This window comes from Chiloscyllium plagiosum, unplaced genomic scaffold (assembly GCF_037043375.1).
Source record: "Chiloscyllium plagiosum isolate Xiang-an unplaced genomic scaffold, Cpla_swu_hap1 HiC_scaffold_42, whole genome shotgun sequence".
Classification (NCBI taxonomy): Eukaryota; Metazoa; Chordata; class Chondrichthyes; order Orectolobiformes; family Hemiscylliidae; genus Chiloscyllium; species Chiloscyllium plagiosum.
The window spans coordinates 8,359,449-8,374,802 of record NW_028270180.1 but is presented as its reverse complement, the minus strand read 5'-3'; the positions used below and the strand labels follow the sequence as shown (position 1 = coordinate 8,374,802).

The following is a 15,354-nucleotide window of genomic DNA, read 5'->3' as shown; positions in this document are numbered from 1 at the left end:
GAAGCTCGCTCATCATCACCTTCTCTGGGAAATTTGGAATGGGCAATATATGTTGGCAGAGCCAGCGATGCCCAAATGGCATGAATGAATAGAAAGAAAAGCCAACTTGGGCCACCTGAACAGTAAGATGGAATGGCGTGGGGCTAAAGATTGTGAACACACCCAATTGACAAGTGGGTCAAAGGAAGGAGGAGGTTACAGAGCTTGGGAGGGGACAGCAAATGAACACACAGGCTGAGTTCCAGTAAAAAGGTGAATATTTTGAACCCAAAGTTCAGGGAGATGATGATGGATCTTAGGAGTTTGGTGAGAAAGAGGTGCCGATCAATGGTTGGGTCTCGGGCAGCACTGTGGCTCAGTGGTTAGCACTGCTGCCTTACAGTGCCAGCGACCTGGGTTCAATTCCCAGGTTTGACTGACCGTATGAAATTTGCACATTCTCCCCATGTCTGCATGGGTTTCCTCCCACAGTTCACAGGCCAGGTAAATTGGCAATGCTAAATTGCCCATAGTGTTAGGTGCATTACTCAGGGGTAAATGTAGGGGAATGGGTCTGGGTGGGTTACTCTTCGGAGGGTCAGTGTGGACTAGTTGGACCAAGTGGCCTGTTTCCATACTGGAGGGAATCTGATCCTAGTGTAGGACTGGATATAGCCCTGCATGGGGTGAAGAACATCCAAGAGGGAGTCAGTAAAGAGAGAGTGGTAAAGTGAAGGCAATGGGAGAGTATAGTATAACGGCAGACTGGGGTAGGGCATGGGGATGAGCCATGTGTGGTCTGTACTTGTTCTGATTTCTGATGTTTTTCAATCCCATTGAACTTGATGGCTTATTTCTGTCCCTACATTTTACGATCTAACAGTGTTAGCGACGATGGATTAGGTTAGGGACCAGCCAGCCATGGAATGAGACACTCGAAATTCGGCTCAGAAGGAGACAGAGCACCGAGGACGTAGTGGACAAACAGCCGAGGGAGGGAGCAGGTTAAGGGGGAGGGGGTGAAGCAAGGAATTTCTGGTTCTCAGCAAGGAGCTGCAGAGAGGCAGCTTGGAGAATCAAAAACAACGGAGAGGAAATTGTGGCCGACAATCAGATTTGAAAGTGGAGAGGGAGTGGGAGCAGCGAAAGATCTGATGTTGGAAAATCAAATACTTTAATGGAAACATTGAAGTGTCGACATGTTGAAACTCCAGTCAGCATCGCTGCTTGAATGGGGTTGAACAGAAAGTCTTTGAGCTGATTACAAAGGCACAAAGAGAGCCCTGATTGATCAGGGCAGTGGGCTGAGCCATCAATATGAGGCAAGCAGAAAAATCGATATGCATCAACGATGCATCAGGACAAAACAGCCAAGGATGCTTGAGTCTAATGTTAAATCGAACCGAGTAAGCAGATTGCCAGGTCAAAGGCTCTCCAAATAGCATCCAACCCAGACTCACCCCACTACCCTATCCCTGTAACCCCTCATATCCCATGGATCATCCATCTAACCTGCACACCCCTGGACACTACGGGCAATTTCCTATGGCCAATCCACCCTAACCTGCACATCTTTGGACTGTGGGAGGAACTGAAGCACCTGGAGGGAATTCACACAGACATGGGGAAAATGTGCAAACTCCACACAGACAGACACCCAAGGGTGGAACCAAACCCGCATCTCTGCTGCTGTGGGGTCGCAGTGCTAACCACTGAGTCACTGTGCCACTCCATGATGGAAAATATATCGATATTGCATTGATATATACCTAAATAACATTGGTCTCCCCTTTCCCCAAACCCTTCCACCAATCTCCATCCTGTTTTACCATCTTTTGAGCATTTTAGGGAAATCCATACCTTGCAAAGTAATATTTTCAGTGAAAACAAACACAGCAAAATGTTGGAGATACTCAGTAGGTCTGGCAGCATTTGTGCAGAGATACAGGAGTTAGTGTTTCAAGTTGAGTATGGCTTTTCCTCTTCAGTGGCCTGAAGAATAGTCACTAGACTCGAATCACTAACTTTTGTTTCTCTCTCCACAGATTCTGTCAGACCTGGTGAGTTTCTCCAGCACTTTCTGTGTTTGTTTCAGATTTCCAGTACCCACAGTATTTTTTCATATTTCAAAAATATACGTTATTCATAAAAAATATCTTTGTACTAATACATTGTCACAAACACAGTTCGGTCTGTACCGTAGCATATCAATTGAACAAACAAGCATTTGAGTTTGGCTCTATCCAAACAAACCAGGGGCATCTCTCACATATTTTTTGCTTTTATTCAAGTGTTTTTAGCTTGATTGGCCCGAGTAGCTCTGGTCAGCACGGACGGGTTGGACCGAAGGGTCTGTTTCCATGCTGTACATCTCCATGACTCTATGACTAGCACATTGCTCTGTGACAGAGGCTAGGATCTGGAGACTGTCCTTTGCAGTTAATGATTCTGAGCCAATGTTATTGGATAGGCAGTGACATCTTTTCTCATTTTAATCACGTTATCATCCTCATTCCCAATTTTCCTACTTTTCCCTAGAGTCTTGCTGGGATCTAGAACATCCCTTTGACACTTTCCCCATTCAAAATACTTAATGTACTCCACTTGGAGGCGCCCATTGAATCCTTCCCTTTGCTCCCATGCTCTCTGCAAACTATCTTCAAAATAAAATGGGACAGAGCAGTTTTGGAAACAACTTGGCCCCACATGAGCACTTTGCCAGGGAATTCTGTCTCCAGTGCTCAGGATCACAGGACGTTTAACATGAAGCAATTCTGGAAATCTCACCCCATTCTGAGGAAGTAAAGCAGGAGGGGGTCCTGGTTAGAACAAAGAACAAAGAAAATTACAGCATAGGAAAAGGTCCTTCGGCCCTCCAAGCCTGTGCCAATCCAGATCCTCTATCTAAACCTGTCGCCTATTTTCTAAGGACCTGTATCCCTCTGCTCCCTGCCCATTCATGTATCTGTCTGGATACATCTTAAATGACGCTATCTTGCCTGCCTCTACCACCTCCGCTGGCAATGCGTTCCAGGCACCCATCACCCTGTGCATAAAGAACTTTCCACGCATATCTCCCTTAAACTTTTCCCCTCTCACCTTGAACTTGTGACGCCCACTAGGAATTGAGTTCCCCACTCTAGGAAATAGCTTCTTGCTATCCACTTTGTCTATACCTCTCCCAATTTTGTAGACCTCAGTTAGGTCCCCTCTCAACCTCCGTCTTTCTAATGAAAACAATCCTAATCTATTCAATCTCTCCTCATAGCTAGCATTCTCCATACCAGGCAACATCCTAGTGAACTTCCTCTGCACCCTCTCCAAAGCATCTACATCGTTTTGGTAATGTGGCGAACAGAACTGTATGCAGTATTCCAAATGTGGCCGAACCAAAGTCCTATACAACTGTAACATGATCTGGCAACTCTTTGTACTCAATACCCCGTCCGATGAAGGAAAACATGCCGTATGCCTTCGCGACCACTCTATCGAACTGCGTTGCCAACTTCAGGGTACAATGGACCTGAACACCCAGATCTCTCTGTACATCAATTGTCCCAGGGCTTTCCCGTTTACCATATAGTTCGCTCTTGAATTGGATCTTCCAAAATACATCACCTCGCATTTACCCAGATTGAACTCCTTCTGCTATTTCTCTGCCCAACTCCCAATCTATCTATATTCTGCAGCATTCTCTGATAGTCCCTTTCACTATCTACTACTAAACCAATCTTAGTGTCATCTGCAAACTTGTTAATCAGACTACCTATACCTTTCTTATGGGTGGCACGGTGGCACAGTGGTTAGCACTGCTGCCTCACAGCACCAGAGACCGCGTTCAATTCCCGCCTCAGTCCGTGTGGAGTTTGCACATTGTCCCCGTGTCTGCGTGGGTTTCCTCCGGGTGCTCCGGTTTCCTCCCACATTCAAAAATGTGCAGGTTAGGTGAATTGGCCATGCTAAATTACCCCTAGTGTTAGGTGAAAGGTTAAATGAATGGTTCTGGGTGGGTTGCTCTTCGGAGGGTCGGTATGGACTTGTTGGACCGAAGGGCCTGTTTCCACACTGTAAGTAATCTAATCATTTATGTATATCACAAACAAAAGTGGTCCCAGCACGGATCCTGTGGAACACCACTGGTCACAGTTCTCCATTTTGAGAAACTCCCTTCCACCACCACTCTGTCTCCTGCTGCCCAGTCAGTTCTCTATCCATCTAGCTAATACACGCTGGACCCCATGCAATTTCACGTTCTCCATCAGCCTACCATGGGGAACCTTATCAAGTGCTTTACTGAAATCCATATACATGACATCAATAGCCCTTCCCTCATCAATCAACTTTGTCACTTCCTCAAAGAATTCTATTAAGTTGGTAAGACATGACCTTCCCTGCACAAAACCATGTTGCCTATCACTGATAAACCCATTTTCTTCCAAATGTAAATAGATCCTATCCCTCAATATCTTCTCTAGCAGATTCCCTACCACTGACATCAGGCTCACTGGTCTATAATTACCTGGATTATCCCTGCTACCCTTCTTAAACAACATTAGCAATTCTCCAGTCCTCCGAGACCTCACCTCTGTTCAAGGATGCTGCAAAGATATCTGTTAAGGTCCCAACTATTTCCTCTCTCACTTACTTCAGTAACCTGGGACAGATCCCATCTGGATCTGGGGACTTGTCCACCTTAGTGCCTTTTAGAATACCCAACACTTCCTCCCTCCTTATGCCGAATTGACCGTGAGTAATCAAACACCTATCCCTAACCTCTACATCTGTCATGTCCCTCTCCTTGCTGAATACTGATGTAAAGTACTCATTGAGAATCTCACCCATTTTCTCTGACTTCACACTTAACTTTCCTCCTTTGTCCATGAGTGGGCCAACCCTTTCTCTAGTTACCCTCTTGCTCCCTATGTATGAAAAAAATACTTTGGAATTTTCCTTAACCCTATATGCTGAAGATACTTCATGACCCTTTTTAGTCCTCTTAATTTCTCATTTCAGATTGGTCCTACTTTCCTGATATTCTTCCAAAGCTTCTTCTGTTTTCAGTCATTGATCTGTTTTCTGTTGGTTATACAGAACCCAAATCTAATCTGACAGTCCTGTGGAGTACCGAGGGAGTGCCACACACTGTCAGAGGTGCTGTCAATAAATTGAGGCCTCTTGGGTGGACATAAAAAGTCCCGTGCCACTATTGCAAAGAAGAGTAAAGGAATTATTCTGGCCAATCTTTATCCCTCCATCCACACCATAAAGTATAGATTATCATGTCATTATCAGGTCTAAAACTGCTAGAAAAATGTCCTGGGGATATGGGTTCAAATTTCTCCTCTTTTTACTCAGACATGGGATGAGTGCATCGCTGGCTCGGCCAACATTTTATTGCCCATCCATCCTTGCCCAAAGAGCAGTTAAGAGTTAATTGTAGAAAAAGGTCTGGAGTCACAAGTAAGCCAAGATTAGAGCCATGTTGGAAAAGCACAGCAGGTCAGGCAACATCTGAGGAGCAGGAAAATTGACATTTTGGGCAAAAGCCCTTCATCAGGAATGAATGGTGTTCATTCCTGATGAAGGTCCTTTGCCAGAAACGTTGGTTCTCCTGCTCCTCAGATGCTGCCTGACCTGCTGTGATTTTCCAGCACGGCTCGAATCTTGACTCTAATCTCTAGCATCTGCAGTAACCACTTCTGCCTAGCTTACATGTAGGCCAAACCGGGTCAGGATGGCAGCTTCTTTCTCTAAAGGGGCAGTAATGAACCAGATGGGTTTTCCCAACAATAGATCCATGGTCATCATTAGATTCCTAATTCCAGATTTTTATTCAGTTCAAATTCTACTGTGGTGGAATTCAAGCCCAGGTCCCTGAAATGTCTCCAGATTAACTATCCAGTGATAATACGACTAGGCCTTCATATAAACCACATAGATGGTGAAATTTGAACTCAATAACATCTTGAACTAAAAAGAGCCAGTCTCGTGGTGATTGCCATTATAATCCTATTTGCTTCATTAATGTCCTTTGGGGAAGGAAATCTACCATCCTTACCTGGGCTGGCTTACATGTGACTCCAGACTCACAGCAACATGGTTGACTCTTAACTGAAATGGCTCAGCAAATGACTAAGCTTGTACCTCACTACTACAAAGTCTATTCTGTTTGTGAGAGATTGTTGTGCAGCAATTGGCTGCCAAATTTCATACATTATAACAATGGTTACACTTCAAAACCTTCCACTTCCTCAGTCACAAAGCACAGTGGGACGTCCTCAGGAACTGAATGGTTCTACAGAAATCAAGACATTTCTTTAATTTGTGTTTTGTAATATTAGCTCTCCATATAGGTATTAATTGGACAAATTAGCCATTCATTTCTTAAGCAGGTCTAATCAGAAAATTCCCAGTTAATGGCTTACTGGGATTTGTTGTGTGATTTCAGCAAGTTAAGACCGTCCGCATGATGCTGTTTACACTTTGTGAGTTTTTCCAATTGCATAAAACTTTAATTTCTCTCAGCATCCTTAGACATGGCAGTTCAGTGCTGGGAACCCATGTTTGATTCCACCCTCAGGCAACTGTCTGTGTGTAGTTTACAAATTCTCCCCATGTCTGCATGGGTTTCCTCCCACACTCCAAAGATGTGCATGTTAGGTGGATTGACCATGCTAAATTGCCTGTAATGTGCAGGCTAGTTGGGTTAGCCATGGGAAATACAGGGTTACATAGGAGTCTGGGTGCTCTTTGGAGGGTTATAGAGACATAGACTCATTGAGATGTACAGCATGGAAACAGACCCTCCGGTCCAACCTGTCTATGCCAACCAGATATCCCAACCCAATCTAGTCCCACCTGCCAGCACCCGGCCCCTATCCCTCCAAACCCTTCCTATATCCATCCAGATGCCTCTTAAATGTTGCAATTGTACCAGCCTCCACCACTTCCTCTGACAGCTCATTCCATACATGTACCATCCTCTGTGTGAAAATGAGGCCTCATAGGTTTCTTTTATATCTTTCCTGTCTCACCCTAAACCTATGCCCTCTAGTTCTGGACTCCTGACCCCAGGGAAAAGACTTTGTCTATTTATCCTATCCATTCCCCTCATAATTTTGAAACCCCGATAAGGTCATCCCTCAGCCTCCAACGTTCCAGGGAAAACAGCCCCAGCCTGGTCAGCCTCTCCCTATAACTCAAATCCTCCAACCCTGGCAACATCCTTGTAAATCTTTTCTGAACCCTTTCAAGTTTCACAACATCTTTCCAATAGGAAGGAGACCAGAATTGCACGCAACATTCCAACAGTGGCCTAACCAATGTCCTGTACAGCCGTAACATGACCTCCCAACTCCTGTACTCAATATTCTGACTAATAAAGGAAAGCATACCAAACGCCTTCTTCACTATCCTATCTACCTGTGATTCCACTTTCAAGGAGCTATGAACATGCACTCCAAGGTCTCTTTGTTTAGCCACACTCCCTAGGACCTTACCATGAAGTGTATAAGTCCTGCTAAGATTTGCTTTACCAAAATGCAGCACCTCGCATTTATCTGAATTAAACTCCATCTGCCACTTCTCAGCCCATTGGCCCATTTGGTCAAGGTCCTGTTGTAATCTGAGGTAACCCACTTCGCTGTCCACTACACTCCCAATTTTGGTGTCATCTGCAAACTTACTAACTGTACCTCTTATGCTCGCATCCAAATCATTTATGTAAATGACAAAAAGTAGAGGTCCCAGCACCAATCCTTGTGGCACTCCACTGGTCACAAGCCTCCAGTCTGAAAAACAACCTTCCACCACCACCCTCTGTCTTCTACCTTTCAGCCAGCTCTGTATCCAAATGGCTAGTTCTCCCTGTATTCCGTGAGATATAACCTTGCTAATCAATCTCCCATGGGGAACCTTGTCAAACGCCTTACTGAAGTCCATATAGATCACATCTACTGCTGTGCCCTCATCAATCCTCTTTGTTACTTCCTCAAAAAACTCAATCAAGTTTGTGAGACATGATTTCCCACGCACAAAGCCATGTTGACTATCCCAAATCAATCCTTGCCTTTCCAAATACATGTACATCCTGTCCCTCAGGATTCCCTCCAACAACTTGCCCACCACGGACATCAGGCTCACTGGTCTATAGTTCCCTGGCTTGTCCTTACCACCCTTCTGAAACAGTGGCACCACGTTAGCCAATCTCCAGTCTTCCAATACCTCACTTGTGACTATCGATGATACAAATATCTCAGCAAGGGGCCCAGCAATCACTTCTCTAGCTTCCCACAGAGTTCTAGGGTAACCTGATCAGGTCCGGGGGATTTATTTACCTTTACCCGTTTCAAGACATCCAGCACTGTAATATGGACTTTTTGCAAGATGTCACCATCTATTTCCTTACAGTCTATATCTTCCATGTCCTTTTCCACAGTAAATACTGATGCAAAATACTCATTTATTATCTCCCCCATTTTCTGCAGCTCCACAAAAAAGCCGTCTTACTGATCTTTGAGGGGCCCTAATCTCTCCCTAGTTACCCTTTTGTCCTTAATGTATTTGTAAAAACTCTTTGGATTCTCCTTAATTCTATTTGCCAAATCTATCTCATATCCCCTTTTTGCCCTCCTGATTTCTCTCTTAAGTATACTCCTACTTCCTTTACACTCTTCTAAGAATTCACTCGATCTAGTTTGTCTATACCTTACATATGCTTCCTTCTTTTTCTTAACCAACCCCTCAATTACTTTAGTCATCCAGCATTCCCTACACCTACCAGCCTTTCCTTTCACCCTGACAGGAATATACTTTCTCTGGATTCTTGTTATCTCATTTCTGAAGGCTTCCCATTTTCCAGTCATCCCTTTACCTGTGAACCCCAACCTGGAGTTGACACATTCTCCCCGTGTCTGCGTGGGTTTCCTCCGGGTGCTCCGGTTTCCTCCCACAATCCAAAGATGTGCAGGTCAGGTGAATTGGCCATGCTAAATTGCCCGTAGTATTAGGTGAAGGGGTAAATGTAGGGGTATGGGTGGGTTGTGCTTTGGAGGGTCGGTGTGGACTTGTTGGGCCGAAGGGCATTTCCACACTGTAAGCAATCTAATCTAAGTAATCTAATCTAATCTAAACATCTGCCCCCAATCAGCTTTTGAAAGGTCTTGCATAATACTGTCAAAATTGGCCTTTCTCCAGTTTAGAGCTTCAACTTTTAGATCTGGTCTATCCTTTTCTATCACTATTTTAAATCTAATAGAATTATGGTCGATGGCCCCAAAGTGCTCCCCCACTGACACCTCAGTCACTTGCCCTGCCTTATTTCCCAAGAGTAGGTCAAGTTTTGCACCTTCTCGAGCAGGTACATTCACATACTAAATCAGAAAATTGTCTTGTACGCACTTAAGAAATTCCTCTCCATCTAAACCCTTAACACGATGGCAGTCACAATCTACGTTTGGAAAGTTAAAATCCCCTACCATAACCACCCTATTATTCTTACAGATAGCTGAGATCTCCTTACAAGTTTGTTTCTTAATTTCCCTCTGACTATTGGGGGGGTCTATAATACAATCCCAATTAGGTTATCATCCCTTTCTTATTTCTCAGTTCCACCCAAATAACTTCCCTGGATGTATTTCCAGGAATATCCTGCCTCAGCACAGCTGTAATGCTATCCCTTATCAAAACTGCCACTCCCTCTCCTCTCTTGCCTCCCTTTCTATCCTTACTATAGCATTTGTATCATGGAACATTAAGCTGCCAGTCCTGCCCATCCCTGAGCCATGTTTCTGTAATTGCTATAATATCCCAGTCCCATGTTCCTAACCATGCCCTGAGTTCATCTGCCTTCCTTGTTAGGCCCCTTGCATTGAAATAAATGCAGTTTAATTTATTAGTCCTACCTTGTCCCTGCCTGGCCTGACTGTTTGACTCGCTTTTGTTCTGAACTGTATCAGTTTCAGATCGATCTCTTTCCTCAATATCTCCCTGGGTCCCACCCCCCCACCTTACTAGTTTAAATCCTCCCAAGCAGCTCCAGCAAATCTCCCTGCCAGTATATTAGTCCCCTTCCAATTTAGGTGCAATCCATCCTTCTTCTACAGGTCACTTCTACCCCAAAAGAGATTCCAATGATCCAAAAATGTGAATCCTTCTCCCATACACCAGATCCTCAGCCATGCATTCATCTGCTCGATTCTCCTATTCCTGCCCTCACTAGCTCGTAGCACTGGGAGTAATCCAGATATTACTACCCTCGAGGACCTCCTTTTTAAATTTCTGCCTAACTGTCTGTAATCTCCCTTCAGAATCTCAACCTTTTCCCTTCCTATGTCGTTGGTTCCAATGTGGACAATGACCTCCTGCTGACCCTTCTCCCCCGTGAGAACATTCTGCACCCTCTCTGAGACATCCTTGATCCTGGCACCAGGGAAGCACCATTCTGTTTTTTCGCTGCTGGCCGCAGAAACCTCTGTCTGTACCTCGGACTAGAGAATCCCCTAACACAATTGACCTCTTGGAACTCGATTGATATGGTCTCGATGGGCCAAATGGTCTATTTCCACACTGTGGGATTCTAAGTTAATTTGCAAGTTAAGCAGATGTGAGAGAAATCTTTTTTCACACAGCCAGAGGTTAGGATCTGTAAGTTACTGCCTAGAATTGTGGTGAAGGCATTTAAGAGGGCATTAATGATGAACTAAATAGAAGCCGTGTGCATGAGTTAGCCAGGGGAAATGCAGGGTCCCAGGGATGGAGGGAGGGGATTCTGAGTGGAATGGTCTTCGGAGGGTCAGTGAGGACTCAATAGGCTGAATGGCCTGCTTCCTCCCTGTAGGGATTCTATAATGATTCTATGATTCCCCATCCAGAGTCTATTATAAAATATCTCAGGGCTCTCCCTCACGGCTGAAGAGAATGGAATGGGAGGGTTGGGAACTGGAGTGCAGGTCTAGGAGGGAATTGGGAGTGTTTTCCTGTAGCTCAACCTCACACAGAAATTCCTTCTGTGCACATGTAGCACGGGATCATCACAGACTTGCAGTGACAGCAAAAATGCAGGTTTCCTGAGGCATGACAAAGATGGGTTTACAATTTTTAAAAAATGCTTTGACAGGGATTCGTGTTTCTCAGACGTGAAAGAACGGGGGGACACTTCACCTTTTTGATGGGGGTGGGGTGGTTTAAGAATCTCACCTTCATCCTTGGCACTTCCTTCGTCTATCTCCACTGTCACTTTTGCCTCCCAGGATGGTGAATGGGTGGGTTGGATGGTGGCATGGGTAACACCCTGAGCTCTCTGGTGATGTTCACCATCTGATCCACTTTTACTACAGAAGAGAAATAAAGTTGCATTAGAGCTCAAATCATCAGCGTGAATCATAGAATCCTGACAGTGTGGAAACAGGCCATTCGGGCCATCGAGTCCACACCAACTCTCCAAAGAGCAGCATCTCATACAGTCATTGAGTCATAGAGTCCTACAGCATGGAGACAGGCCCTTTAGCCCAAACTGGTCCATGCCGACCAAAATGTCCATCCACGTGATCCCCATTTCCCTGCATTTGGCCCATACCCTTCTAATCCTTTCCTATCCATGTATTTGCCCAAATGCCTTTAAAATGTTACTAATGTACCCATCTCAACCACTGGCAACTCATTCCATATGGGTGCCACCCTGTGTGTAAAAATGTTGCCCCTCAGGTTCCCTTTTATTCTTTCCCCTCCAACCTTAAACTGATGCCCTCTAGTCCTCGATTCCCCAACCCTGGGAAAAAGACTGAGTACATTTACCCTATCCATGCCTCTCATGATCTTTTACCCTTTGATAAGGTCCCTTCTCAGTGTCCTACGCTCTAAAGAAAACATTCTAGCTTGTCCAACCTCTCCCCATAACTCAAGCTTCTGAGTCCTGGCAATATCCTTGTAAACATCTCTGGACCTACCCCATTCCCCATATTCCTCATGACTAGTCCACCTGACCTGCACACCTTTGGACCGTGGGAGTAAACCAGAGCACCCGAAGGAAACCCACACAGACACGGGGAGAATGTGCAAACTCCACAGAGACAGCCACAGGTCCCTGGCACTGTGAGGCAGCAGTGCTAACCACTGAGCCACCATGCTGCCTGGAAGTCTTGGGGCAAAGAGGAAGGGGCAAGGATTGTGGTCTGGTGATAATGTCAAAGGGCTGGCAATACAGAACCGCAGGAAAATGCTCTGGGAACGGGTTTGAATCCCACCAGTTTATATTCAGTTAATAAATAAGGAATTGAAAGTTAATCGCAATGATGTAATCCTGACAATTGTCATCAATTATTGTCAAGTCCATCTGATTTACTGATTTGTCCTTGGGAAGGAAATCTACCCTCCTTACCTGGTCTGGCCTCCATGTGACCGCAGGTACATAGCAATGTGGTTAATTCTGCACTGCCTTCTGAAATAGCTTAGGAAGCCATTCAGTTCGAGGGCAATTAGGGATGGGCAGCAAACGCTGATCATGCCAGCAGCACCTACATCCCACAGAAGAATGAGAGAATTGGTGTGTTAGATAATGTGAGGATTCAGACTGGGACTATCCAGAGTTGTTCTCCTTACAGCAGTGATGGTTAAGGAAAAGATTGTATGGAGACATTCGAGAATTGTAAACATCTCCAGTGCCAGGAGCATCAGTATCAAGAGGATATGGATTTTGGAAAACTGACAGAAGGAGGGATAGAGAGAAGAGGAGATTTCTCTTTTCTACACAGCAAGTAACTTGAAAAAGCCACAGAATAAGATTTAATGGTGACATTTAAAAGGGAATTGGATAAGTGTTTGAAGGGGAGTTTTTTGCAGGGCTCCGGAGAAATGGCACGATGTAGTGACGACATCCCTCAGTGCTAATGCTGCACATACACTAGGGGATCACCATGACAACTGGGAATGTGGAAACTGGAACGAGATAGAGTATAGAAATGGGGCATTTGGCCCAATGAATCATGCTGGTGTTTCTGCTGCACCCACTGTACTTCATCTTCCTCTATTCCAATATATCCTTCTATTCCTTTCTCCTACGTATATTTATCTAACTTCCCCTTAAAGGCATCTTTGCTAATCACCTCTACCTCTCCTTCTGATACACTCTTCCATCTCTAAGTTGAAAAGAGTGGGGCTGGAAAAGCACAGCAGGTCAGGCAACATCTGAGGAACAGGACAGTCAATATTTCTGGCCCAAACCCTTCATCATGAGCTGTCCACAATGAAGTGACCCAGTAGGTGCACAGATCTGAGTCATAATATCAACCTGCAACCTTCGAACTTTCTGGAAATCTGAAGCCTGTACTGAGGGCCTCGCTGTTTGTGCAAATTGATACCGGGAGATGGATGGTGGCGGCTGTTATCTGTCCTTAAGAATTCTAGATTTGTGATTCAGACATCCAACAGAACTCCGACAGATGGTTAGACCGCAGAACTTCTAATTTTTCGATTTGAAGGTGTGAAGTCAGGCCATTGATGAGTCTCCAGGATGGTACTAAACCCCTCACAAACCTCTCATTTTCAGCGGCAGTGAGGCTCCAATTATCCCAGCCCTCAGGCCTATAAGTCGTCATGCCAACAGATGAGGCCAAGGGTCATGGCTTGGATTGGAGTGGGTCGGTACCATCTAACGTTGACCTTAAGGATACACAGAGTGCTCTCCAACAAAATACAACATTTGAAAGACATTTGCACAGGTACACGAATGAAAAAAGTTTAGAGGGAAATGGGCCAAACGCAAGCAAATGGGACCAATTCAGTTTGGGAAATGTGGTCAGCCTGGCTGAATTGGGCCATGTCTCCTTTCATGCTGTTTGACTCTATAGATTGCGGGAATAAACACCGAGAGTCTAAGAAGCAGCCAGGAAAGGGAAGTCACTGTGGGGTGTATGATGCGTGTTCTGCTGCAATCCTGAATGATGTTTACAATTGTTTGACTTTTCAATAGCTTTGCAACAAAGCCCTGATTTAATAACACAAACATAATTTTCTCTGTCGGAGCCAATTAGATGAACAAAGGTCTGACTGACCCCCTGGAGGCTTGAAGCCCTGATCGTCAGCAATAAAGACAAACAGCAGAGTGATGTGGGCATTTAGCTCATCTCCACCTTGCTCCCCTCAGCTCCGTGTTCCTTGTGAAATTCTAATGGTTCATCTCATTGGTTAATGCAGAGCATCTTCCACACCAGATTATCAGGGGGTACCTTTATTTCTTTTCCCCTAAAGGTCTGTACTTCAGATGGCGCCATAAGTGGCAATGTGTAAACTCTGCACTGTACTCCTCTGAGTACAGGTGGCAATAAAGCTCATTCTAATTCCAGTTCTTCATCCTGTGCTCTTAAGAAGTCCTATGACCAGGATGGTTCTCAAGGATCTACTCTTACCCCTTATGGGATGATGGGGGAAGGGGCTGATTCTGCAAATGCAGCTGAGTCAATTCCATACGCACAACTCATTGAACGGGCCACTACCAGCACCTTCAACACCCCCTTGGGGGGGGGGGGGGGGGGGGATAAGGGTAAGGGAACACAAACTCTCAGCGGGGGCATGAATTCTAGAGCCTGTCCAATAGGCTTGAGCAATGGCAGAATGGTGGCTCAGTGGTTAGCACTGCTGCTTCACTGGAGACGCTCACTGATGATGTTACCTAGTCATGGTGACGAAACGTCTGAAAACAAACCTTCCAGCTCAGCAAGCTAGCTTACATACTTCTCATCAACCTGATCTATAAATCTTCTCAAGGATCGACGTCACTCCTGACTCACAGCCATATGATTGGCTCTCAACGGCCCTCTAAGAGTGATGAGGGAGTGAAACTAATGTTGGCATTTCCAGGGATGCCCACATCCTGCCCAAGAATAATAAGTGTCCTTCCTGTATCTGGCGTACACACAGCCATTACTGAGCAAAATGCCTTGATAGATTCTAATTACATTTCCCACTCCCTCCGCTGTCCTTTGGCATTTCTGAGGAGCCAGGTAATATCTCTTGGGTCCTTCTCATTCACCACCAGGGGGCCTCAGATGTTCCATTTTCCCAGTAACCTGCCTGACCTCTCGCTTCACCACCCCTTTCAAACTTTGCAGTGACCAAAAATTAACAAAGGTCTGCTTACACACCGACTATTGTTACAATACACCCCTGCTGTTCACCAAGTGATAATGAACCACACAAGCAAACATCATAAATTGTTACGGTCTGGGAGGCCATTTGCTCTATCGTGGTTGCAGTGGCTCCCTGGATCAGCATTATGATTTTGTAGCACGCTTTTGCCTTTGCACCACAACCCAGTTGACAGTTTTTTGATTTAAATCATCATCAAAGCTCTCTTAAATGCCCATTTAATGGTTTGATTCC

The 15,354-nt window shown here is 45.1% G+C and overlaps 1 protein-coding gene across 4 annotated transcripts in view; it reads right to left on the bottom strand.

Annotated features, from left to right (window-relative positions):
- ccdc33 (coiled-coil domain containing 33) overlaps positions 1-15,354 on the bottom strand; it is a 275,655-nt gene that overhangs the window by 180,760 nt on the left and 79,541 nt on the right. For all 4 annotated transcript variants that reach the window (XM_087981982.1, XM_043680294.2, XM_087981983.1 and 1 more), the window contains one exon: positions 11,176-11,309. In XM_087981982.1, the coding sequence (XP_087838108.1) occupies positions 11,176-11,309 (134 nt within the window). The remainder of the gene's footprint in view (positions 1-11,175; positions 11,310-15,354) is intronic.